The sequence below is a fragment of the Vanellus vanellus genome (genome assembly GCF_965231255.1).
Source record: "Vanellus vanellus genome assembly, chromosome: 1".
NCBI classification, from domain to species: domain Eukaryota; kingdom Metazoa; phylum Chordata; class Aves; order Charadriiformes; family Charadriidae; genus Vanellus; species Vanellus vanellus.
The window spans coordinates 2,276,459-2,302,794 of NC_138905.1; the positions used below are offsets into that span (position 1 = coordinate 2,276,459).

Sequence of the window (26,336 nt, forward strand, 5' to 3'; positions counted from 1 at the left end):
TACCATGAGAGTGCTGCTGACTGGTTATTACAGAGCTGATGGAGGCAGCTGTATCATGAAGTCACTGCAATGTCGTGTGTTGCTGCTTGTCATTGCAAGGGGTCTTTAATAGAATCATTTTTGTTGGAAGAGAACTTTAAGATCATCGAGTCCAACCATTAACCTAACACTGCCAAGTCCACCACTAAACCATGTCCCTCAGCACCACGTCTACAACTCTTCTAAATCCCTCCAGGGATAGCGACTCCACCACTGCCCTGAGCAGCCTGTTCCAATGTTTCACAACCCTTTCCATGAAGAATTTTTTCCCAATATCCAATCTAAACCTCCTCTAGTGCAACTTGAAGCTATTTCCTCTTGTCCTATCGCTTGTTACTTGGGAGAAGAGCCCAACCCCCCCTCGCTATACCCTCCTTTCAGGGAGCTGTAGAGAGCGAGAAGGTCTCCCCTCAGCCTCCTTTTCTCCAGGCTGAACACCCCCAGGTCCCTCAGCTGCTCCTCATCAGACGTGTGCTCCATACCCCTCACCAGCTCCAGTGCCCTTCTCTGGACACACTCCAGCACCTCAATGTCCTTCTTGTCGTGAGGGGCCCAAAACTGAACACAGCACTTGAGGTGGGGCCTCACCAGTGCCGAGTACAGGGGGATGATCACTGCCCCAGTCCTGCTCACCACACTATTCCTGACACAGGCCAGGAAGCTGTTGGCCTTCTTGGGTAGTGAGGCAGCAAACTGTACAGCTACCAAAGGAAGGAGAGACCTACAGAGAGGTATTTCGCCTCCAGGTTGATTCCTGTTGCATCTTCCCCTTGACGACCAGGAAAACGCAATCTGTGTAATACAAATATCACCGGTTCTCCATCGGTCTCTCTCTTGTGGATCTCCTGGATTTTAGTCCTTGGACCGCTCAGCTCAGGCCTGCCCTGCTTGTGCTTGTCAGAGTCCAGCGATGGAGGGGGCACTTGGCCAGGAGCGAGAGCAGTAGCTTTGCCTCAGCTGGGTGGCAGACGCGTGAAAAATAACCGTGATATTCCTTTAAGTCACCGCAGGCCTTCGGAAGTGCTCAGCACCAGGGTCGGGATTCAGGCTGCATTCTGTTTCTCTTTTTTTTTCCCCCCCAAACCTGCTTTCACCTCTCCAGTTGTCAGAGCCGCGATGATGGCTGGGCGCCACCGGATAAGCACGCTGAGCTGTAGCAGCGGAGGGAGTGATTTGTCTGTGCCAAATATATTTCATGCTGCAACTCTGTAGAGGAAATTACAAACACTGAAGTCCAAGGCCCTAACAGTCCAATTTTCTCCACTGATTGCCACTGTGCCTAAGCCTAACAGAGTAAATAATGAACACCGACGCAATGAACTTACCAATAAATCGCTCCTGATGAATTTCGCACAGGTCATCCAAAAGCAAATTTAATGATTATATGCTGGCCGCAGCGACCTAATTTTTTTTTTTCCTGGCTCAGTTGTTAAATCCAATCAGTGAAGGAAGGAACAGAAAATAAAATAAAATAAAATGCCTCATTTCTGAGCACGCTCCCTATTCGGTGCAAAAAGCTGAAACATGAACTGCAGGGCATAGGCAGCTGCAGCTTAGATTGACATGACGGTTTTGCCCAGTAATGAGAGAGCAGGGCGAGTACACTGGGGACCACGGCCTGGAGAGCAACATTTGACTTCCCTGCATCTCAGTTTCCTTTCGAGTTTATCATCCGTCACGCCTGGTTGGAGTGGAAACTCTTCAGGGCAGAACATCCCCTGCTATGTACATACGCAAGCAGTGGACATCCAGCCTTGCCCGAGGCTCAAGTCGCTACTGTGATCTAATTGATGTGGGTCACTGGGGGTTTAAAGTGCGGTAGGATGAATCCTTGGGTAATAAATTCCTGAAATTAGAGCACAGTCAGCTTTGTGGCCAAGGTCTGCAGTGATGGACAGGGCTTGCGTATCGTATGTTCCACGATGGGAATTAATCCCCAGGACTAAGGCTCGGCGCACAAGTGGACATGCGTGTGACTTCTCCATGTCTCAGCTCAGTAAAATGACTCTCTTCCCCCCCCTCCCCCAAAAAAGCTCCCCACTTGCCTAAGAGCGGTGCAATCAACATTACTGCAATGCTAGTTTCCTCTTGGCAACTCTCCCCCACTCCCTGTCTGAGTGCCCTCCCCTTTAGTGCCATCTACCACATTCAAAAAGAAATTTGCAATTATGACTCATGCTAATAAAATAAAAACGCAGCCAATAACAGACAAAAAGAGAGTCTCAGGGGAACGGCTCCTCAGCAAACCCTTCCAGCCGGCGCCGACTCTGAATGGCCGCGCTCATCACTTGTATGGCAGATTATGAGGTTGCGGGGACCCACACCATGATACTCCAGGGGGGGCATATCTATCCATCTATGCACAGGTGTGTATGTACATATATTTGTATGCCTATCTGTCAGGCAGGCAGGTTTCTGTCCATCCTTAATCAAGAGGGTGTCAAGAGGGAGGAGGCACTCGGGAGAGGACGAGCTGGTGACTGATAACGCAACCGTGAAAAGAACGGGAGCAAATTGCTTTACCTTCCACTTCTGCTATTGTCTTGCGCAGGCTTCAAAATAGTGTGATAATTAAAACCCAGTAAAGATTATGAGGCTGTAAAGAGGAAATTGTGAAATCCTCATGAACTTTTACAGCTCCCATGAAAATATGTTGTGTTGCGGTCTGGAGAAGTATTTCCTTGTCTCTTTGAGCACCAAAGGGCCACATCCATATAATGATTAGTCTCTAAGCACTGGCGGAGCTGACTGCATTTCATGTTGTATTATAAAACAAAAATCTCTAGGCCTTGTCCATAAACCATTGTGTCCTGCAGGGTCATGTCAGGACTGCAAAACCGCTTGTAGGAAAGAACTGGTGCAGAGAACAGAACCGGAGACGTCATCTGCGATCTTCTAAGAACGTACCAGACTGATTGGGTCCCGCCTTCAGGGCAGAAGTGTGTTAAGTCGGTGCTGTGCACAGCTCAGATCTAAGATAAAGGGGGTTCCTGGGTCTTTGCGCAATTGCAACACTCTCATGTGGTTTGTTCCCTTTGGGAAACCATCTTCCACTGTGAATACTTTATAAACGCCCCATCTGTGTGACCCGGTTCCATAGGTTGGGATGGAGAAATGGTTACCGGACAACACGCTGAAGAAAGGAAAAGTAAAATGCTGGCAAGGTGGTGGCAGAAAATTTCCCAAGGGCTCGTACTCTCAGGAGACTTGTGTTTCTGTTGAATCTATAAGAAGTGATAAATTCAGGACAGCCAGAGCCTGCACAAGACTGTGGGCACATACGAGCATCACCAAGGGACTGTGTGACCCAGACCATACCCAAGAGGGTGGTGGCTGCTATATGGAGATGAAGAGTAGGGGATTACATAGACACCTGGCTGACACCCTGTGCTCTCAAGGGACTATCCAAACACCTACGTAGAAACCACCCGTGTGTCAGTACCACCCTCTTCTTCCAACCACCTTTGGGGTTGTCCTCCCAACTGTGCTCCAGGCGGGTGCTTCCAAGTGTGTCTGTGGACGTTGTGAGTGGCTAAGCCAGCATGTTGTCTGAATACTTATTTACTATTAAACATAACAGCTTGACTCTACCCGCAATAACAGCTTAATGAACAAAAAATGTTCCCAAAAGATCTCTCCTCCACCCACTCGGTCCCCTATTAGTGAGAGAAGATTTGCAACAAACACCACCACACAAGCCAGACCCCGTGCAAGGGGACTCTCTTTTTCTAGGCAGTCTTGGTGCCAAAATAGCCCCCTCATTGCTCGTATTGTCCAGGTGCTCCGTAGCAAGTGGGTTGCTGCCATGCTGTTAGCGCTATTTGGAAACACACATGCGGCGGGAAGCTTACTGGGAGATGGTTTTAGCAAAGCAAAACTGCACTGGGCACAGGATGGGCCTGATGATTATTTAGCACTCTCTTGGAAGGCAGCAAGGAGAGTGGGTGATCTAAAACCGGCACACACACACACACAGAAAACTAGGTGCATTGCTTAAGCATGAGCTATCTGGAGACTGTGCTTCAAAATCATAGAATCGTTTAGGTTGGAAGGGACCTTTAAGATCATCAAGTCCAACCATTAACCTAACACTGCCAAACCCAGCACTAAACCATGTCCCCCAGCACCATGTCTACATTTCTTTTAAATCCCTCCAGGGATGGCGACTCCGCCACTGCCCCGGGCAGCTTGTGCCAATGATTGACAACCCCTTCCGTGAAGAAATTTTTCCCAATCTCCAGTCTAAACCTCCCCTGGTGCAACTTGAGGCTGTTTCCTCTTGTCCTATCACTTGTTACTAGTGAGAAAAGACTGACACCCCCACACACACTACACCCTCCTTTCAGGGAGCTGCCGAGAGCGAGAAGGTCTCCCCTCAGCCTCCTTTTCTCCAGGCTGAACACCCCCAGGTCCCTCAGCCACTCCTCATTAGATGTGTGCTCCAGACCCCTCACCAGCTCTGTTGCCCTTCTCTGGACATGCTCCAGCGCCTCAATGTCTTTATTGTTGTGAGGGGCCCAAAACTGAATGCAGTACTCGAGGTGGGACCTCACCACTGCCGAGTACAGGGGGACGATCAATTCCTCATAATCTTCATTGTGTATGTTCTACTTCTGAAATACCTGTTGGCAAGAAAACATGGTGCATTCAAAAGCCACCTTTCCGGGAAAAAATATTCAGTAAGGATTTGTTAAAGGCTGATGATTCTTTCTGACAGCATCTTCTTGTGATGCAGCAAGAAAGCTTGTGCAGCATATGTCAATGGGTGCCTGAACTAAGGTGCTCAGGGTCTGGGTTCCTACATGCCACATGCTGCTCACGCCTCTCTGTGCCCCCTGGCAACCCTCGCTCCCTTTGTGCCCTTGGTGCGACTGCTCTAATACACAGAGAGAATTTTAACTTGCCTTGTGAAAGTTTGGAGAGGACTGGAGAGTCTGAACACTTGAGGAGAGAGACACAAACTAATTATATGCTGTAATTACCTCAATTGCAAACCCTTTTCTTTCCTCAACACCGGGCTCTCGGTAAGTCCCTGTACGTCACTGCCTCTCCTCTCCACGGTCATGCCGTGGTGTTCTTCTCGCCATGCAATCCAGCATTTCAGCAAAACCTGGGAACACGTTGCCCAGAGGAGCTGTGGCTGCCCCATCCCTGGAGGTGTTCAAGGCCAGGCTGGATGGGGCTTGGAGCAACCTGGGCTGGGGGGAGGTGTCCCTGCCCACGGCAGGGGGGTTGGAACTCGGTGAGCTTTAAGGTCCCTTCCAACCCAAACCATTCTATGATTCTCAGGTCAGTGCAGAGACATGGGTGAGGGCTTTGTATTTACATCTTGTGATGGTGTGATGGACAATGTGAGCTGCAGTTCAAAGAAGAGTGTTTTAAATCATTTGCTTTGGAAGCAAACATACTCCCAAGTATGAAATGTTCTTGATTTCATGCAATCTGTCATGGCACCCGCCAGCACAGCTGCTCGGTGGGTGGAAAATGTGGACTGCAAAGCTCGAGATCAGCCACGTGAAGAAGAGGCAGAGTCTCATATTATTAAGCAATTAAATATGAAAGGAATCAAAAATAGGCTGACATTAGGCCTAAGCAGCCCAGTCTGAATTCAGAGCTCCTCACACATCACTTCTGTACCTCAAAGGGTCTAAAATCTGTCTTACATGTACCAAGCAGCTTTTTTACCTCCCTCCAAAGTCTGGATATCAAATAGCCTGCTTTCCTGTATCTGCACTGCCGCACATCTCCATGTTTGAGCAGGTGAGTACAGATCTCATGTGTTACCCCAGGAAGACCCCCACATCAACATTGTGTTACCGTGATGGTGTTCTCCACCCTCACTCGTCTAAATTCATCAAGGAGAAGAAGGAACTATTGTAGTTATTGGCCAATATCGGCATAAGAAAAACTGAGCTTGTGAATAAAATGAGAATAGAAACCAGAAGAAGATTCCCAAACTAGAACTACTGAATTCTGCTTTTAACATGGAGGTTGAGAAGCTTCTTGTCCCGTTGGCCAGTGGTAGCTGGGGATTAGACTGAGTGACTCAGAAGACTGCTTCTACACTGATGTAACCTTGGAGGACACCGTATGAATTTGGACCTGGAAGGAAAACTTTTTAAATATCACAAAAATAACAGACAAAAAACAGGCAAAGAACAAGAACCTTTGAAGAGTCTTTAAACATCCTTTAATTTTGCAGTTCCAAGACTGACATACAAGCAGTTACACAGCTCAGAGGGAACCTATCTCAGCATGTGAAACCCAGGTGGGTCAACAATTTACTTGGCAAATACAGGTGCAGTGTATTCTCGGTTTGGAGGGATAGTATAAACGCCTCAGCCTCAACAAATAAGGGACCTTTTACAATGTGGCTTTACATGGGCAGGGCAGGGCAGAAAAGCTGACCTGAGCGCGCCTCAGACCGCAGAGCTGTGATCTGCCCTCCTCCCGCCTTCGCTGATCACTAGTGCTGAGCTACGTAAGCCTGCATGTCCTTCCAATACATCAAATGACGATTACAAAATATCTTTGGAGCTGGGAAGACTCAAAAGATATATTCAGAAAAAAAAGAGAATTAAGTTTTGCTATTACCTTACAGCGGCAATTTTCTCCTACGTACATCCACCATCCAGTGCTCTATGTGCTGTAGAAACCGATGCCATATGGCTCTGTGATAATGAAAAAGTCGAAGTGGAAACAAATGGTCCCATGTTACCTCCCACTACGAGACTTGGCTTATCACTATCTGAAGGAATAAACAACTAGATCTCTTTGCAGTGGAAACAGCAGAAAACTTAATGTGTCTACAACTGTCATGGAGAATAGGACTGGCAGAGCTGAAAGAGGCTTCAAATCCATCAAGATCCAACATGTGCCCAACAGGTCCACGCTTGACTGTCATAGTGTCATAGGTCTGAACTTCCACTGAAGACTCTGACCTAACCCAGTGTGAAATCTTCTCTTTTCCCACCCCGCCAGACAGTGGCTTGCCTTACATCTCAAGGCAAAGCAGCAGCAACAGAGCAAAGCCAAATATCCCACCCAAAATCTCCACCAGGATGCCCGTTCCTGCTTGGAGAACACGTTCTTGGAAGAACATGTTGAAGAAGCATTATGTGATTACACATCAAAATTCCCAAAACAACCCCAAAAGCAAATCTCAAATGGCATTTCCCTTCTCGCTAATACAATGCCACCCAGAAGATAGGTGCTTTTGCCTTTGATTATAACAGAAACGCGCAGGACCTGCAGCCTGAGAGCCCCTGCTGCTCAGTTAATAAAAGCGGCAGAACAGATTACACGGTAGTGATTTTCTTGTCCTTGGTGGCCTGTTTGATTGCAGCCTGCTCACAAATGATCTCCTTCAACCGCTGCAACCTCATGTTCTGGGTGGTTTGGTCTCCCACACCCGTCTGGCTCCGGTGCAGCAAGTTCAGGGCATAGATGTATTCCAGCTCTGTGTACTTCACCCCTTGATCCACCACGAGGTTTAAGAGCTCATCTGCTGTGTTGTAGAGCATCTCATAATACTGCCTGAAAAGCAAGCAAACAAAAAAACCCCACTCTGGTGAGTAGTGATACTTGACGCTCCAGACCTGTATTTCTGGAGAATACCATCAACTGTCACTTTTATTCAGCGGCGCCGAGAGCAGAGAAGGCTGTGTCAGGTGCTGTACAAACAGAGCACAAACATATTGCTAGTGAACGTCAGGAGATGCCAAGTGGGGACGTATCTCACAAATCTGCTCCCCACACTCTTCCATACTCAGCTGAAAGACAAACTAAGGGGAACTGAGGGCTCCTCTTTCCTAGTAGGTACCATCAGCCGAGATGTCATTGTTTAGTATCCAGCTTACAGAAAGCAGTATTTAGATACAGATGTATGCAGCTATACATACACGGTGATGCACGGACATATCACTGGTCACTCAGCCTGCAAGAACAGGAGTCTTCTGGAAAGGAATGGAATCACAGGAGTAAGGGAAATGGAGGGGTTTGAAGCCCTAATGAAGCCCTCTTCTATATGAGGGCTAATGTATATGAGATGCTAATACGGAGCATGGGAAGAGCTCCAAGCCCAACACTCCAGAGGCCTCCAATGCTACTGAGACACACAATTTGAGAGAAAAAATATTAAATAATGCAAAATAAAATTTGAGCTAGGAGCAGAGGTGCCTCTTTAATAAGTAAAAGATCACCTGAAGAGAAGGCATAATATAGAGGCTGCAGTGCAGTCTGGTTTCAGTGAATGGAAAGTGGCATTAGTGAGAGAATGGATTTCCAAGGATGGGGCTTAAGCAAGTAGTTACTGGAAGGGAAAACGTGTCACGGGCCAGGGAATCAGCAGGGCAATCCTGACAGCTCTCAATCCAGGCACTGCAGAACAAATGGATGTGGGACTGGATTATTTGCCCTGACTCCCCAGCCCAGGTGGGAGAGGTGAAACTTGGGAGAGGTGCTGGGCTCCTTCAAGAATTTTTCTTTCCCCTCTCTGATTAAGTGATTTTCCCAAACTGGGATTAAGTGTTGAAACCGGGAGAAAGAGCGTGTGACCCTCGGAAAGCACTGCCTAGAGGTCGTGCAGCAGAAGGGCAATCGGGACTCTAGTGCGCTTTATATAGTACTTCTGTGAATTCCTGGCTTGGCCTTTCCAATTTACACAGCTGCGCTCCGTGCCTCGGTTTCCCTGTCTGTACCAAGGGGGAAGATCTGGTGTCAGGGGTCTGTGGTCTAGATATCACCAAGACAAAGCATCCTGTCCAGAGGCAGCTGTGAAAATACAAGGCTTTACAAAGCTCCTTTAACGCAGAGGGGTTCCCAACCCTGAACAGACCTTTCCAGGTCGGGGATAAGGGAAAGGTTCTCACATATGGCTCTACTGCAGCAAGTTCCAGCAAGTGATGAACCTTGGCTGGGGGTTTAGGACTGTTTGGGGGATCAAAAAAAAAAAAAAAAAGCGGTGCATGTAAAGAAAATACCCCTTTTGCTAGAGGAATTAGTTAGCTAATTAGTTAGCTTCATTCAGATGTTATATGGCCTTGTAAAGCAAAAAGGATCTGAAAAGCTCAGGGAAGGAGAAGTGAAAAGATCCCCGTCTGTCTGCACGCGTCACACGGCAGCGAGGACTCGTTTCAGCCAAGTACCCAGCACTTCTTTGGCTGAAGAGCAAAGCAAGGCAGAAACGGGCCAGAGCATCTGAAGAGGAGGTCTCTGCATCACTTCTCCATGCTTCCGCAGGAGGACAAGGGCAGGCTGCAGTCTAATCCTTAGGTCTTGGTGGAATAAATGATTTAAAACCCAAGAGCAGGGGCTCCAGGAGAAGTTCTCACCTCCCTTTCTCTCCTCTTTCAATGCATTAAAATAGCAATCAGGGCAAACATGGCAAAGCTGCTTATTAAATTTCTCTTGTTCTTTACTTTGCAGGATCTCAGGTCTGGCTTAGCTGTGCCTTTGCAGAGCATCCAGCGTGCCGCCAGCCTGCAAATCACTGCAGCAAGGACTGTAACCAGCTGTTTTGTAGCAAAACCACATGCTTGGAGCCTCTGCTAGCGTGGCCAAGCTCCTGGGCTTCAGAGCTCTGCCTTCTCCTCTCCTCAGTCTCCTTCAAGACATCGCCTGCTCCCCTGACCTGAGAATTTGCTCCTGCGGTTGAAAGTCCGCACCAACATAAGTGGTGTCAGGGGCCAGCCGAGATCGGGAGGAAGGACTCGTGGCTAGAGGAAGAGGACTCCAAAACCATCGATTCAGAGAACAAGGACTGATGGGATTTGGGTTGTGTGGTCAAAAGAAGGGATTGTGCGTCAGCAGGGGAGGATACACATAGAAAGCACAAGACACAAATGAAAAATAACTCTTGGGGCTGAATGATAAGCTGAAAAAACAATCAAGCTGTTCGGCTCCACGCAGTTGAGACACAGGCTATGTGTCAACTGGAGCTGATGGAGAATAAGTTCCCCAGCATCGCAGACTGCCCGAGAGGACTATGCGGTGGGCCCTGCTACAAGGACACATCGCTCCCTGAGAAGCAGGGGGGTAAATGGGGCAGAGAACTGTCTAAATGCAACATTTCCCTTAGAAAAGAAAGGGAAACCATGCAAGCCACTTGAGAACAGGCTTGGAAATGGATCCCTAAATCCCTCTGACTTACTACATGGTAAGAGAGGATGTCTGTGCAGCTCAAAAGGCTGGTGGATACGTAAGGATGGGGGAGACCTTGCACATCCCTGTATTGGCTGCTATTTGCAGAAGGCATTTGGGGAATCCTTACAAGCTACAAACTCAACAGGTTTGGGTAACACTGAGTCACTCTGCGTCACCTACTGAGTTCTGTTCCCGTGCCTATGATGGGGAACCCAATGGTACAATCCGAAGCTACTGTGCCACCACGTGACATGACATGATTTTCTGCTCTACTCCCCTCAACGTTCACATCTCGTGTTCACTCAGCCTGTGATGCTGACAGTGCTGAACGAGGCCAGTGTTTGACACAGGGACTGAACATACCTACGTGGCTCAGACAAGCAGCGTTTTGCAAGGCTGACCTGGTCCCCTGCAGAGCCACCGCATCGAATCTTTGCTTTTGATAAAACATCAATAGCAGAAGCCACAAAACCAAGGGAGGATATTTCTCAGTCTTGGATTCAGGGAGAGGGAGACTAAACCAAGCCTCATCTCCAATCACTGGAGCAGGTTTAGCAGTTTAATTGCTAACGATGCTAACGATGCTAACGATGCATAATCCTGGCACAACGACAAAACCCGAACACTCTCCTGAGACACACATGGAGAACCTCTTGGTATGGAAAAACAGGACTAGGCTCAGGAGCACCTCATGGTAAGGCCTGTGTGTCCAATCCACCTCCTGCCACGCTGACGGATATTCTTTAAATCTTGGCTCCTCTTGGAGGTAGACACATAACAAGCAAAAAATAGCAGATCTCATGCAGTTCCAGAAGCAGCAATGCAGTGGCAGGTGACAAAGACACAGCGGAGGCTCAGACACATCCTCCTTGATAACACTGACACTACTGGCCAGGTTGGATGGGGCTTGGAGCAACCTGGTCTAGTGGAAGGTGTCCCTGCCCATGGCAGGGGGTTGGAACTAGATGATCTTTAAGGTCCCTTCCAACCTAAGCCATGCCATGATTCTATGATTTTACTGTAAACTCTCTCCCAGCCAGAAAAGCACAGCTCATTCTTCAGCTAAAGCAGTTGAAGGGACCCCTAGTTGCAGGCGGGGATTGATAAAGCCCCGTGGGTCAGCGGTCTAAGGATGAGTTTTAATTTCAGCTCCCCTCTTTAGCTATAATTAGTCCTGTAACATTTATGCTTGAACTTGGCAGACTTAAATAGTGTTATCTGGGACCTTGCAGAAACTTAAGATCCCAGGTTTGAATGGCAGCTACCTGCCAGTCGGCCCTGTAGCATCCTTCCGGCACTGCACTTTGACGTGTGGCTCATTCACCGAGAGCCCAGAAGCTGCTGTTAGCCTCAGTGTTTTAGAAGATTTGGGTATTTATCAAGATGCTTCAATACACCGTCAGAAATCTAACATGAGGTTAACTTTGAGGGTACTGGCGATATCTTGAGTACAGTTATATGCACAATATGTAGAAAAACCAGTAAGATTGCCAAGGTAAACACTTAGATTTAGGAAACGTTGCAGGGAATTTATGCTGAGCAGACGCGAAATGAGATTTTCCCTTTGCCAGCTCTGGCTGGGTTTTCAACGAAGTAACAGCGAGGATACCTTGGGTGGGGCAATCTTCCTAGAGGTGGCAAGTCTTTGCTCCAAAGCACAGGACTCATGGCCTTCCCAAGGTGACAGAGCACCTTAAGAGAAGAAAAAGCAAGAACTAAAGCTGCTCCGTCTGCAGCCCAGACCGCTCACCGGCCACACTCATCCACGCAAACCCATCTTTACCCCATGGCCTTACAGCTGCCTTCCTCTTCCTCGTCCCAAATCTTGGATTACTGAAGAATTCTGCACCTAATAGACACAGGATTCACCTGTCACTCTTTTCAGGATCAGATTATTTTTTAATTAAAAATCTCCTACAAAATAAAAAAGAGAGCAGGCGAGGCAGCGAAAGGTATGCATTTTTAATTGGGTGCAATTAAAAAACTGCCGCCTTGGCATGGCATTGCCTTCGGCCAAACCCTATTTGCATGAGTAATTATTCACTCCATTACGAAGTCTGCTCAACTTTGCCTCCCTTGTCTTTGAAAGTATTAATAAATATTGATCAGACACACTCCTGTTTGCCTTTGCCCAAGCAGCTCTGATGGACTCATCTTCTGATGTTATCAAATAATGAAATATGAAAGAGTGAGTGGGATGAGCCTCTTGTTCTGTGATTTTTTATTTAGGCTCTTCATTTTACTTTCAGAAGTGTATTTGTCCCTGCCATTATAAATGCTCTTTTGATTATCAAGAGGAGGTTGAAAAAAAGCAAGTTAGTAAGGGATGAGGGAAATAAATGGACGACAGGTGAGGGAAATCTCTGTTCAGTGAAATGCTGGCAAACTGCTTTGGTTTTTTAAAGTTGAGATTTAAAACCAGGGAGAAGAATTAATATTTATTAAAAAGCCGATTCTATCGTCTGACAAATAGGTTAATAAATAATAATAGCGGATTACCATACCTAACCAAAAAGCAAATTTAGCTTCCCGAGCCCTCGGTCGGCTTCCCTGTGAGCACAGCTAAGCAGACGTGAGCTGATTTACCCGACGCGGATCAGCAGCCTGGGCAGTAAGAGCCTCCAGTGCCCAGCGGCGAGAAATCTGGGGTAAGAAGGGAACAGATCAAAGCTGAACTCAGGAATCTTCACTCACCCGAGTATAAAGTCGGGAACGCGGCTGATGGAAACAAAGTGACCTGGGTGACTCACCTCCTCAGGGAAATCTTTTCGTTTGTATGCTTACTCGCACAGTTATTATTTATTTGTATTACGCTGAAAGGCATAGATGGGACTTGTTGAGTTGATCTGATATGACAGATTTTATACGCATAAACGTGGTACAGGTTCTTACAGAGCACCTCTCCCGATTTGCTATGGAAATACCAACTACTGCTGTTTTATAAGGGGAAGGAAAGGTTAATTTGGCTCTAAGCCTTTAGCTCTTTAGGATGGCAAATACCTGGCCAAACTCTCCACTTACATCCAGCTTCAGGGTTGATGGCCATATTTTGGGGGAGTGAGGAGTGAAGGATTGTCTAAGGTGTCCAAAGTCCTTACTATACTGCTCATACGGGATGATGAACTGGTTTTGATGGCTTGTATGACAAAGATTTGTTCTTTTTTAAAAAATAAAATCCATCCTTACTGTGCTCCTTCGGGAGCTTATCTCACATCCCTGCAAGTCAACCAACGGAGACATCTGTGCCCCAGTCCTCTGACTATTGGCAATGGGATTGGGTTCAATGTTTCTGAACTAACCCTTGAATTCTTTGGGCGTTTTTTTTTTTAGGACAAACACATACCTTAAAACAAATAATGCCTAATCCAAAGACCAAATACAACTGTACTCTTTCTGCTCACTGTAGCAGGCTGGAATTGGCCCAGGAAGATCTACCATCATCTGAAGAACACCTTTGTACTAAAAGCAGATAGGGAAGGAAAAATATCACTGGTGGAAATCATTCCCAGTGGAAAGAAAAAACATCCCATGGGCAAACCAAAACTGAAGAAGCCAATTAACACACAAAACAGTTTTGGGTTGTTTTTTTTTTTACATAGCAGTTTTAAAACAAAACATCAAGTTACCAACAATGAACCCATTTTGCAAGGATGTATTTTGAGTATATATATATATATATATCAAAAAAGATGGTCTCTTGAACTCTATTCCTAGAGAAAGAGAAAAAAGAAATAAAGAGGCTTTCTCATTTAGAAAAAAAAATCTCTGGAAAGGCAATCAGGATGAGACGAGCTCCTCTGAGGGCTATTAATACCATTCTCCATTTAAATGCTAATGTTAACCTATAACCCAAGGCCTGCATGCAAAAATTTTTTTCAAAAGATGGCCAGGTGAATTCAAAATTAAATTCTGATTTCCCTGAGAATGACTTGATCTCTTCTTAAGAGAAGGACCTTCAGAAGAACAGTGTGATGTTTCAGGATAAAGGATCTTACTTTAATTATTCCTTCATTATACAGCTGGGTGCCCACTCTGCAGCAGCGCAGACAGAAATAGATTCACAAGGTGAGAACTCAGGTCTGGGTGCTGACCTACCCAAAGGGGACAAAAAAATTCTGTACCGTATCTCCCTCCCTTTTAGGGGATTAGGGAGTCACTTCTATAGCACCCAAAAATATCTCAGGTACTCTAATAAGAAAGTCAAAAAGGTTAAGTATGAAGCATTTACAGACTGAATCTAGACAAAAACCACAAGACAGGACAACGAGCATGCAGGTGAAGAGGAAAAAAGACCAAAGCTGCAGTTATAAAGTCACTCAGTTTTGATTCATGTGGATCTTGGTGGAACCATTACATTTAAATATACAGAGGAGATGAGTGAGTGTGGGAAGGGAAGCCAGAGCAAGAAATGAGGTGACTTCAGTTCATGTAATGCAGAAGAAATCGATTTTCAGGACTGGCTTGACTGAGAAGAGAAACACATGGGGCTGTTCTGTCCATGGAGCACGAGACGTTGAGGTGGGGAAGGGGAAGAGATGAGGACGGAGCTGATGGTTACAGGGCGCCGGAGATGGGGCGGGAGAGGTGAGCTCTAGCATGTAGGATTTTGCAAAGCAAGTTCTGAAAACTTGAAATACCAAGCGAAGGAAAATCCACATAAACCAGCAATTACTGTAATTTCTACACCTCATGAAGACTGCAATGATGTTTGCATACACGCGTCAGTGATCAGCATTTTAAAGCAAGTGTCTGCAAGACGGATGCCGGCTCTTCTTCCACCTTGGGAGCTTATGATAACAAAATAGAAACGAGTGATGGAAGGTATCTGCTACAGCACATATCCACTCTCTAAACTGCTGCTCATCTTAAACTGCATCCTTCAAGTCCTCTATGCAGTTCCAACATGAAAACATACAAGAGAATATCACTACCCTCAGGACACTATTCCACAGGGGAACGTACATCCTGATCATGATTTCTCAAGATTTCTTTCTTGATTTTTAATTAACCTGGAGCAGTTTTGGGCAAAACAGTAGTCATACCCATTCTCTGCCTCCAGAAGAACCCAAAGTGCTTTAGGAATTCACACGGCTTTAGATGTCCACACCAGAGATGTCATTGCTGTGCTAGTCAACCTCAGCTCCTCTTCCAAACCATGCCAAGAAATGGACACCTCCCGGGGTGCGATGAACTGTGGAAGAGAAGCACCTATTTGTCTCCATGGACTGTGGAAGGAACCTAAAATTAGGCCAAAAGTGTCTACGTGCTGCTGTGATCTACATCTTCTCCAGATGCACCAGAGCCCACCTCATTCACAGCCTCTGGGAAGCTCCATCTCCGCACACTGCAACACACGGCACAATTTGGGGCAGGAGGCCCAGACAGCTCTGAGCTCTGTTACTACAGGAGGAGAGCGTCAAGAACATAAAAAGCACTTAAAAAGCTAGAATGTGCAAACACCCAAGATGCGAAATGGTTTGCGAAAGAAAATAAAACATGAGTAGAAGAAATAAAAGTGAATTTATAATATAATGGTGCTTCACGCTCCTGCGGTACCTCTGCAAATCACAGCCCTTAATAAATACTCAGGGCTGCGATGTAAGGATAGTATTAGCTTTTTTTTTACAGCTGGAAGAACTGAGATAAAAATTAAGTCATTTGTCCAAGGTGGAAAACAGTATCAGAGACTGGAAGCCCTCGCACCTTGATCAGCACCGTACACGCTTTTGGGACTGCAACGTACAGAACTCTGATCAGGGTACAGAGCCAGGCAAGAAAAGTAGGTGTATTTATTAAAAAGGGTGTAAGTACAGCCTCTTAATTAAAGACAACCAGATTAGAAAACCCAATTACTTTCCTTCTTAAAACTTAAACCACACCGACAGCGTACAAAACACTATAGACAAATCAGCTCACTCACGCGTTGGCCTCGATGCAGATTAAGCGGCTTTGTTTTAACGGCTAGTTTTGGGAAAAAAAAAACAAACAAAACCCAGGCAACACCTTTGGGTGCTACGTGCATCCCTGCGTCACTGCAGCATTTGGTTTTCTCTCTACTGCAAATCTTTTTGTAGAACACAGATGATAAATCACCTGTAAAACGCGGAGGTAATTAGCAAGGGAAAAGGTAAGGTACGTGCAGGACTTGGCTACTCTTCCAAAAGATCTCTCCTTTTCTCACTCCACCTTTTCATCCCGATACCGGCTCAGCTCTACCTTTCTTATTAATATTTCCTTCTTATTTCCTTTTCCCTTCCCCCCGTGGTTTGTCACTCCTGACTCGGCCAACGTTGCCCTGCTGGGAACGCGAGATGCCTGGGGAATCTCTGTGCGTCCGGCGGCGGCATCACGGCGGGGACCCCGTGCACGTGGCGTTTCGAAACCGTTCCCCCAACAGCTCCAACCACCCTGGCACCGTGCAGCGATACACTGTAATTACACGGCTTTTCAAAGGATGGATAAATCCATTAAACCCCATTAAATAATTTTTCAAAAACAATGTCTCAGACACTCCGTGTAGCTCCATGCCGGCTGCTATAATGAAGGATGGAATTTCTCGCTCTCCAAATGGAACTTTATAGGGTATTAAATAAGCACCCTCAGCACTTATCTAAATCTTTAATTAGTTCTATAATATACTGATGATATCAAGGCTAATTAAATTTATACAGATAAAGAGCAATGAAATTCTAACCAAGTGAGCTGGAAAGTACATATTAAATAGTAAATTTAATGGTTCAAGCAGATAAATGCAATTTTATATAAAAACATTAAATTCAATTTACATGTTGTATTAAAATTGATTTTGAGTGTGCAAATGATTGGAAAAAATCTTTTTAATATATCAGTAAAAGTGCTAATCCGGCCTGTTTAAATATCAGTTATTAATGCCAGCATTTGCAAATAAGCCACACACATTTGCATTTTTACTGCATATAGTAAAAAGAAAAAAATTATCTATACCATATGCCAGTTTATAAAGAATATTAAGCAATTTTTCCCCTTGCCTCATGCATAAATGAGAGGAAACGTGGAAATGAATGTAGCCCGAAAGGAGAGAGAGTCAGCAGTTCGATGGAAAGTACTGCAAAGATTGCTCCAGTCAGCAAAAAATAACACAATTTTAGGTACCCTTTGGGAACAACAATTACTGTGGAAAAACCCCCCAGCTTTATTTAGGATCAAGTGGCTTGGAACTGGATACAAAACCCCAACGGTGTAATTGGGGAGATGCTCAGTGGTGCAAGTTTGCTGATTTTTAACAAAACCAGGAATGTTTGGGAGCTACCGATGGGTGAAGGACACGTCTGATGGGATCTGCTTGCTAAGGGGCGGAACAGGCTGCAACACGTGAACGGCGGTAGGAAATGACAAGGTCCATCAAGTCAACGTCTGGCTGTAGAAGGTGGTGGTCAGGCCTCGGGGCTTCAAAGGAGGTTTGAACCACTTGCTGGAGTCAGGCAGACAGCCCCAAATCCTTGAAAACTCTAGTTTGTGGTTTTTTTTCTGGCTACCTTTGTTCATTCGGTTTGAACACTGCAGTGGTTTCAGTAACTAGGGGACTGAGATTTTTTTGTGGACATGCTGACACCAAATTTAGTTTGTTATAATTTTTTTGTTGAACACGTTGCTGTTTGTCATGGAAGAGCCCATTATTGGAATCACTTGCCCCATGGCACTATCGTTTCTTCTGGTAGTACTGTCCAGCGTCATTACCTTGTGCCAGCCTAGAAACCTCTGAGGTCAGGGAAATGACCTACAGACCCCTGCTTGCTCAAGACCAATCCAAACCAGGAGGAAAACAGAATGGTGCAGCAGCCTCAATCCCTACCCACTGGCTCATCTTTATCAGTTACCACCACCACCAAGACCTCAAGGGGATTGATTGCCAGGATCTCCTAGCTATGAATGGAGTATAAATGGGGCAAAGTCACTTCATTCTACACTAAAATAGATAGTTATATTGGGTTGAAATGCCCTGTGGAGGTTGTTTATTATAAAGAAACCAGGCAGCCGGGAGGGATTCAATGCCAAATTTTTAGATGACTGAAAGTAGGGGACATCAACATAGACCTATGGGTCTCCTGGATGAAGGAGTTAACGCTTAAGAGCTTCAACACTCTCCTCCGTGCGTTCTCTGTTGGCCACTGGCCAGATGAACATTTCTTCACACCTAATATGCCAGTTCTCAATACTTCTCCTGATGCTTAGAAACCTTCAGATTTGCAGACTGGAGGTATTTATGGCCAGCTGCTACTCGTTTGCTCTTGCAGCAGTATTTTTGGTTGAAATTGCTTTTCCCTCTCTAACATACTTAGGGCAAAAGACGTATTTACAGAGGGAAGCCATCGCCTCTCTAAGGTATTGTTGTAGTAGGCAACGCAAGAAGGCTACTTTTTATTCCTCCTTTTGAAAAACACCGCTCCTGAAAGAACATTCACCCAAGCCAGAGCAAGTATTGACACTGCTGTGTGCAGTACAACTGTGGCCTCTTCTGGCCATTCTTGGTGAAATTTTAGCTCCAATGATCTCAACTTTTTGAGCCAATGGATCCGCACTATGATATTTTTTTTTGCCAGACAACACAAACCCTTAGCATTTTAAATTAAAAACATTATCAAGGCAATGTCAGCGTAGGGTAAGACCCACAGCCATAGATGTGGTTTCTATCTCCACTCTCCACTGCACGGAAAAGCCAGGTCTGGTGGTCTTACTGACGGAGTATCTCGGAAATGCATCCCTTCGCTCACTGCCCCTTATGTACAGGCTGCAAACCCCACAGAGATTCCACTGCAGCGCGACAGTGGCTCCTTGGGAACAAACTGGTCCCTACAGAGTGAGAAGAGGATCCCAGCGCTGCTTCTAAACCGATGGAGTGGTTCATAGCCATGAAAAGCAGAGTAATTGCTCTGAACTGCTATTTTTATCTCATTCCAGAAACGCATCCTCTAACTGTGCAAAACCTCCAGATGATCAACAAGACCTCCGCTGTGAGAACTGAACATGTAGGTTTTTGTATTAATTTGTTAACCTCCTCTTTCAGCTCCCATCTGTCCATCTCAAAGCACTTTAGAGACACCGTGTACGCAACTTCTCCCTTTTTCTCAAAAGGCTGCTTCGCAGTTGAGAAAATGAAGGTCTGTTGAGTTTAAGGGGTGAGAGTGAAGTCCTTCATATGTGCAAAGGGATGGCTACAACCCGGGACCAGCCATCCCTGTGCTGATGCTCACCTGGTAACCTCCCAGGGCCAGCTTCCCTGCTGGTGTCCCCCTTTGAACCCCCTCCAGGGACAAAAAGCACATTTTCCCGACGATTCTTTGAATCTGCACATTTGCACGCTACAAGTGAAGGAAGAATGAATTTCACAGAGCGCACCAAACAGTTAACAGATGGCAAAAAATTACAATCATTTACTGAGTTGCGTTGGGCTTAAGAAAACAACCTGGAATATGAAGGCACTGAATCTTATTAAAAAAGACATATTTTACATTTTGCTTCTTCATAATACAAGCTGTTCTTCATGAAAGCATAAAACTTGCTATTATTTGCACCTCTTCTCTTCTTCTCTTTGTTTTTGCATACATGCCAATGTGGAACACATATCTGATATATGACTTCCGTAGGCACTTGAGAGACTGACTCCAGGCTTTAGATGTTAATGCACTTAGGTGATGTGAGATGTCATCTGAATTTTATATCTTTTCCATATTATTTGATCTCAGATCTGGAATACAAATTGTAAAATACAAGGCAAGCTTTACGGCCTTCCATAAAATCCCAGTTAGAGATTACACACTGCAGACCATTTCCTGAAAGCGATACGCATCTGTATATGTTGACATCACATGTATATATTCAAAAGCAGTGGTCTGGATTTAATTATTTTAATATTTTCTTAAAATACAAGAATCGAGGTTTTTTTTTTATCTTTACCTTAGCTAATGGATTTCTTTTGGCTACGAAGCCCAGGTTCATTACGGAACAGATTTAATTGCTACATCAGAGTTTGTGTGTTGATATTCTACATCTGATGTGCGAAAGTTCAGGGACGCCAATCAGGCATGGTGCAGATGCCACTCTGCAAAATGTTCTCAGACAGTCTCCATCTGTCAGATATGGTAATACTTGCGCTCCATCAATAATTCACCTCCTTAACTCCATGTTTCCTGCATTTGAGTCAGAATTTTTAATGTCAGCCTCACCAGAGGATCTACCTTGGACAGACAGGAGTTGCCTGATCTGCATTCCCCATTCACACTGTGGTTTTGTGCCCTGGAGCCAGGTGCCTTCTGCAGTTAAGAATCATCTCTCAGTTTACTTAGTTTTTTACCGATTTAGCTGCAAAAATCACGGCTTCCCCTTTGGGTCAGCATCCAAAGATGGAGATCGGAGGGCAATGAGTGGCCAGCAGGGTGAGGGGGGGATTGTGCCCCTCTGCGGCGCTCTGCTCTGGGGAGACCCCCCTGCAGTGCTGCCTCCAGCTCGGGGGCCTCAGCACAGGAGAGACATGGACCTGCTGGAGCGAGGCCAGAGGAGGCCACCGAGATACTGGGAGGGCTGGAGCCCCTCTGCTGGGAGGGCAGGCTGGGAGAGTTGGGGGGAGTTCAGCCTGGAGAAGAGAAGGCTCCAGGGAGACCTTAGAGCCCCTTCCAGTCCCGAAAGGGGCTCCAGGAGAGCTGGGGAGGGACTTTTTTATCAGGGCCTAAGGACAAGGGGCAATGGCTTTAAACTAAAAGAGGGAAGATTCAGACCAGATATAAAGAAGAAATTTTTTCACTGCAGGTGGTGAGACACTGGCCCAGGTTGCCCAGAGCAGTGGTAGATGCCCCATCCCTGGAAACATTCCATGCCAGGTTGGATGGGGCTCTGACCGACCTGATCTAGTTGAAGATGTCCCTGCCCACGGCAGGGGGGTTGGACTAGATGACCTCTGAAGTTCCCTTCCAACCCAAACCATTCTATGATTCTAATTATGCCAATCACACCTTAGTATCCAAAATCCAACTCAGATGGACCACACCTTTCCTGGGAAATCTCATGGTGAAAAACACTGGAGTGGCTGAACACCTAAAATTGAATGCTACTGCATGAGGTTGAGGAAGGATGAATGGTGGGGAGTGGGAAAGCGGATGATGTAGTCATGGGTCAGAAACTGTTGAACGGCAACTTGTCCCCATGCCAGGCAACTGGCTCCAAAGAGCCTGCAAGAATTTGGTTAGATTCCAGAGCCAGGAGACAGGCCCAATGGTGGTCTCCTCTCTGTGTCAGGCTGTGGCTCCTTTGGGTACTCATCAGTGGTCTCTCACTCTAGAGGAAAGCAGTGTGGAAATCCATAGGAAATCAGTTGGAAGCGAGAATATTTCCTAGCAGGAGGGCAAATTACTGCCCTAATCATCAATGCTTTAGCACCAGCGAGAAAGAATGGTTCCCAGGTGCTCCAGTTAGCAAAGACCTTTGTGTCAGCCCCAGCTCTCAGTATTTGAAATGCGGAATGACAATCTTCGAACTTTTCTTTGGCCAAGTCAGATGCAGCAAGTGACAAAGGAAAAAAAATCCTGATGATACCATGCGACACTTACGAGTTTTGCAAATCCCGTCGGCCAATAATGACCCATCACCTGGAATGACCTGCCCATCCTCAGGCACCAATCTTCATCAGGTGGAACGAAACTACTGGTTGCACAATGCAGCTGGTGGAAATCCTTTAGGGACACTGATAAGGACATGTGGCTTGGCAAGAGAAGGAATCGCGACTAGCCTTAAGTTGGCCAAGAACTCCAAAACAAACTAAAAGTGAATGAATTAAGTATCTTTCTGGTTAGAGAGTAATTAACTGTAGAGGGAAATGGAGGAACGTATCTCAGTCTGCCTAAACACAGGTGTCTAGCACAACCATTTCAGATGGGGTTTGGGTCTCCTGTAACCCCTGTGTCACACCCGCCAGCCCGCCTCACATACCTATGCTATCCGGGGTCTTTCAAATGGCACTATATTTAGGAAAGTGAATCACGTCTGTAGCAAGTCACTGGTAAACGTGGGAACAGAGACTGCTCCAGGTAGGGTCACAGAGTTGCTCAAGCCAGCTTTTAAGCAGCAGAAGCAATTCAGCCACTTTAGCATGTCATTCTGCTTCTCGGAGACGGACTAACCCTGAGCAAAGGCCACGCTGAGCTAGCACCATGGAGGGCACAGCCAACCGAAGGTTCTTGTGCTCGTGCATGTGATGAGCGTGTTTGTTGGAATGGCTGCTGGCTGCCGGTATCCTGGGCTCTGCTCCTCCCTGCACTGGAAGACAAGCACCCAGGGAGCTGCCATGCGATGCAGGAGTGGTTGTACCAGGCCACACCATGGCCCACCCAAAGTCCATGTCTTGGTGTCCCACTCTGACTGTGGCCAACAGCTTCTGCCCAGAGAGGAGCAGGTCAGTGATGTTTCTCTAGATCACCATCCCAGCTACTGGGCACTCACTGAGCCAGAGGGATGCCTCTGAGACACCCTGAGAAGTGCTCTTACCTCCACGGGTACGTGCTACACATCTTGGGGCTCCTGCTTGTGGAGAGATTTCTATATGTGGCTAAAAGGAGCTGGAAGATTGGCCAACTCTGCTGTATGGTTCCTGGGCTATACCTGCCCTGGACCCTACTGTTGAAATACCTAATGCTATGTCATGGCTTGACCCTGTTGGTCCTCTCAGTTGTGCTCTTTTTGTCCTTTGCTCATCTTCCCTCTTCTCTCATATATTCTAGAAGGAACTGGCCTAGGGCCATTGCTACCCCCTGCTCCTCTCTCCTGTCCTCAACCGTGACCTTGAAAACACCCTTCCCAGAACTGGCCACGTCCTCACCGGTCCCCCTTGTGTCCCAGCACTGACATTTTACACCCTACCAGCCGTGTCCTGCTGTTCCTACATCCTCCAAGTGAAACATTTCTGATTCCCGGATGCCATTGCATCGCTAGGATGAGCCGCTCCCCGGCTCAAATCTAACTAAGAGAGAGACCTCTGCAAAAGATATGACTTTAGTGCATGGAAAAGTGATGAGCAGCGACTCTTAGAAACGTATCACGCGGCATCAATATCTGTTATTTCCTAGCAGATTACCGGGTATGAAGCATTGCAGTTTCTAATGAGATCTGACTGACAGGGTAAACCAATCTGCTACTTAAGGACTCGCATGTGTCTTTCTATCTGTGGGGCTTGTGCTGGAAAGATGCAGCCTACTGTGAAAAAGGCAGGACATTTTTCTAATTGCTTCCATTTGCAGGCTGGAGCTAGGCAATAGAGATGCATTTCAAGCTGACAATCCAATATTTACCTTTATTTCAGCTGCAGACAAATGCCTGGGACGGTTGTTCTTCACACACTGATGGTTCCCCCCTTTTCTCTGCAATTTTTTGTGTGTCACACCAACTACCCTTCTTAAAAAATCTGTCCTTCCCTCTAACAGCTCTGTTTGCTGTGCGTTTAAGCAGAAGCTCCCAGCAGATTCCCACACCTTCGGCATATGAGCTCAGCACACCAGCTCACCTTTAAGCACGGGAGCAGAAAGCAATTTTGAGATCAAACAGCAGCCCCAAGAAGGTTATGTGAGAGCTCAGAGATGGAGTTCACATTCACATACACTTACGGGGACATCTATTCCCGTGGGATGACTCCGGAGGTTTGTTCAGGCTCAACAGAGAGCCTGGGGCTAAGTTGTGACCTTGCTTGAACAGTGTCCACCAAGGCAGTCCAAGGCTAGAGCACAGAGACACCTCAAACCACAACTATCTCCATGATGTTATTTGACCCTTTAGGAACTGTAAGACATAACTGTAGATTTGCTTGTTACATCCCCATCTGGTTGGCAATTTAAACAGCATTTAAATGGCCTCGCTAGAATCATCGAATCACAGAATGGTTTGGGTTGGAAGGGACCTTTAAAGGCCATCTAGTTCCAACCTCTCTGCCATGGGCAGGGACATCTTCAACTAGACCAGGTTGGTCAAAGCCCCCTCCAACCTGGCCTTGAACACCTCCAGGGATGGGGCATCTACCACCGCTCTGGGCAACCTGGGTCAATGTCTCACCACCCTCACAGGAAAGAATTTCTTCCTAATATCTAATCTAAATCTCTCTTTCAGTTTAAAACTGTTCCCCTCATCCCATGGCTCCACTCCCTGATCGAGAGTCCCTCCCCAGCTTTCCTGGAGCCCCTTTAGGGACTGGAAGAGGCTCTAAGGTCTCCCTGGCGCCTTCTCCTTCTCTTCTCCAGGCTGAACAACCCCAACTCTCCCAGCCTGTCCTCCCAGCAGAGGGGCTCCAGCCCTCGCAGCATTTTTGTGATCCTCCCATCCCTTCCACCTCTCCTTGGCAAAGCCTCCCTGTAGCACCAGCCAGCTCTCATGGCTCACAGGTAAGCATGGAGGATCTTGCTCCAAAGGGAGCAGACGATCCATAAAATCCCATTCCTTGTGCTGGTAGGTGCCATTTTGCTGCTGTAGAGGGAAAAAACCCACAAACCTTAACTAAAAGCAAAACCGGGTTCCCTCTTCTTCTTCCTCACTTCTCCCTGGACAGCAATCACTTGCAAAACAGTAATGATCACAGAAAATAATTAAAGACTGAATTACAATTTAAATACATAAGGCAATCCAGCTAGAGATGTTATTGCACATCCATGGGTTCAAAAACATGGTCGTGGCCTCCCACAAGGGCAGAGAGAACCTCCGACACTCTTCTCGAGCTCTGCATGGTACACAGGCCCTGGGGTAAAATGTCCTTCTCCATCCCTCCTCCAGGCTCTTTCTAACACAGAAATCTGCCACCAACTCTCCTGATCTCTGCTGGCCCACTGAATTCCTGGAGGGAGAGCTGCAGGCAAAGCTTTACATGCCCATGCCTCCTTTTTGGCCATTCTGTTTGTTTTTTTGAATTAGAAACCAGCACGCGTTGGCTCTGCAGGAGAGCCAAGCTGCTCCACCAGCTGCATCCATAGAGGTGGCAGCCACACCAACCCAACGACAGCCATTCACCACCAACACACGAGCTGGGACATGATGAGTGTCACCAGGAGACACCAGTGGGACGTGCTGAGGCACTGCAGGAACGGAGAAGGCTGCGACCCTTAACAGGGGACAGATGAGGACCTTGCTTTCCATTTAGGCACTATTCTGCCTGTTCAAAATCAATTTTTGCCCCTTGGAATCATGAAGGTCTTCCTTTTTCTGGATCTCTCACAGGCCCCTTAGGAGACCCGGCGTCTGTCATGATATTTAGGATCCATTTCAGGGTTGTAACCTTTTAGTAAGATCATGACTACCAACCATTCATCTTCCATGCTTGCGTGGCCTGCGTGCCTTCACACCCCAGCTGCTGTGTCTCCAACCAGCACCACGGAGGTCTTTCAGATTTCAATCTGCTGTGCTCGGCAGTGCCAAATGCCAAAAATACACCACCTGTTTCAGGAGGGATGCTGTAAAAGGAGTATTTTCACTCTACCTTTAATAAGTCTGCTCAGATCACCATTGCCATCCCCGCACGTTGCTGTCTCAGTGTCCCCAGTGCACTCATGTTCGCAGCCCAACATCTTGTGTGATGCTTGATGTGATTTGACATCCCTGTTGGAACGGGTCCAGAGGAAGGGCGCAAAGATGATCTGAGGGCTGGAGCACCCCTCCTATGAGGACAGGCTGAGAGAGCTGGGGTCGTCAGCCTGGAGAAGAGAAGGCTCCGGGGAGACCTCAGAGCCCCTTCTAGTACCTAAAGGAGCTACAGGAGAGCTGGGGAGGGACATTTTACAAGGGCATGATAGTGATAGGATGAGGGGGAATGGCTTCAAACTGGAAGAGGGGAGATTTAGATTAGGTATTAGGAAGAAATTCTTTCTTGTGCGGGTGGTGAGCCCCTGGCGCAGGTTGCCCAGAGAAGCTGTGGCTGCCCCATCCCTGGAGGTGTTCAAGGCCGGGTTGGACGGGGCTGGGAGCGACCTGGGCTGGGGGGAGGTGTCCCTGCCCAGGGCAGGGGGGTTGGAGCTACGTGAGCTTTAAGGTCTCTTCCAACCTAAACCCATTCTATGATTCTATGATTTCCACGGCTATGGAAGTGCAGAGGACCAAGTGAAGGCAGGAGAAGGTGCTTGGACTCGACTGAGAGAAGAGGATTGCTAAAAGGTTCC

At 46.7% G+C, this 26,336-nt stretch overlaps 1 protein-coding gene across 1 annotated transcript in view; it reads right to left on the bottom strand.

Moving 5' to 3' along the window:
* Positions 1 to 6,212: 6,212 nt before the first annotated feature.
* EXOC4 (exocyst complex component 4) overlaps positions 6,213 to 26,336 on the bottom strand; it is a gene marked incomplete at its 5' end in the record, with an annotated part of 449,694 nt that continues 429,570 nt past the window's right edge. Inside the window, one exon of the mRNA XM_082492311.1 lies at positions 6,213 to 7,575. Within this exon, the coding sequence (XP_082348437.1) occupies positions 7,338 to 7,575 (238 nt within the window). The 3' untranslated portion in view covers positions 6,213 to 7,337. The remainder of the gene's footprint in view (positions 7,576 to 26,336) is intronic.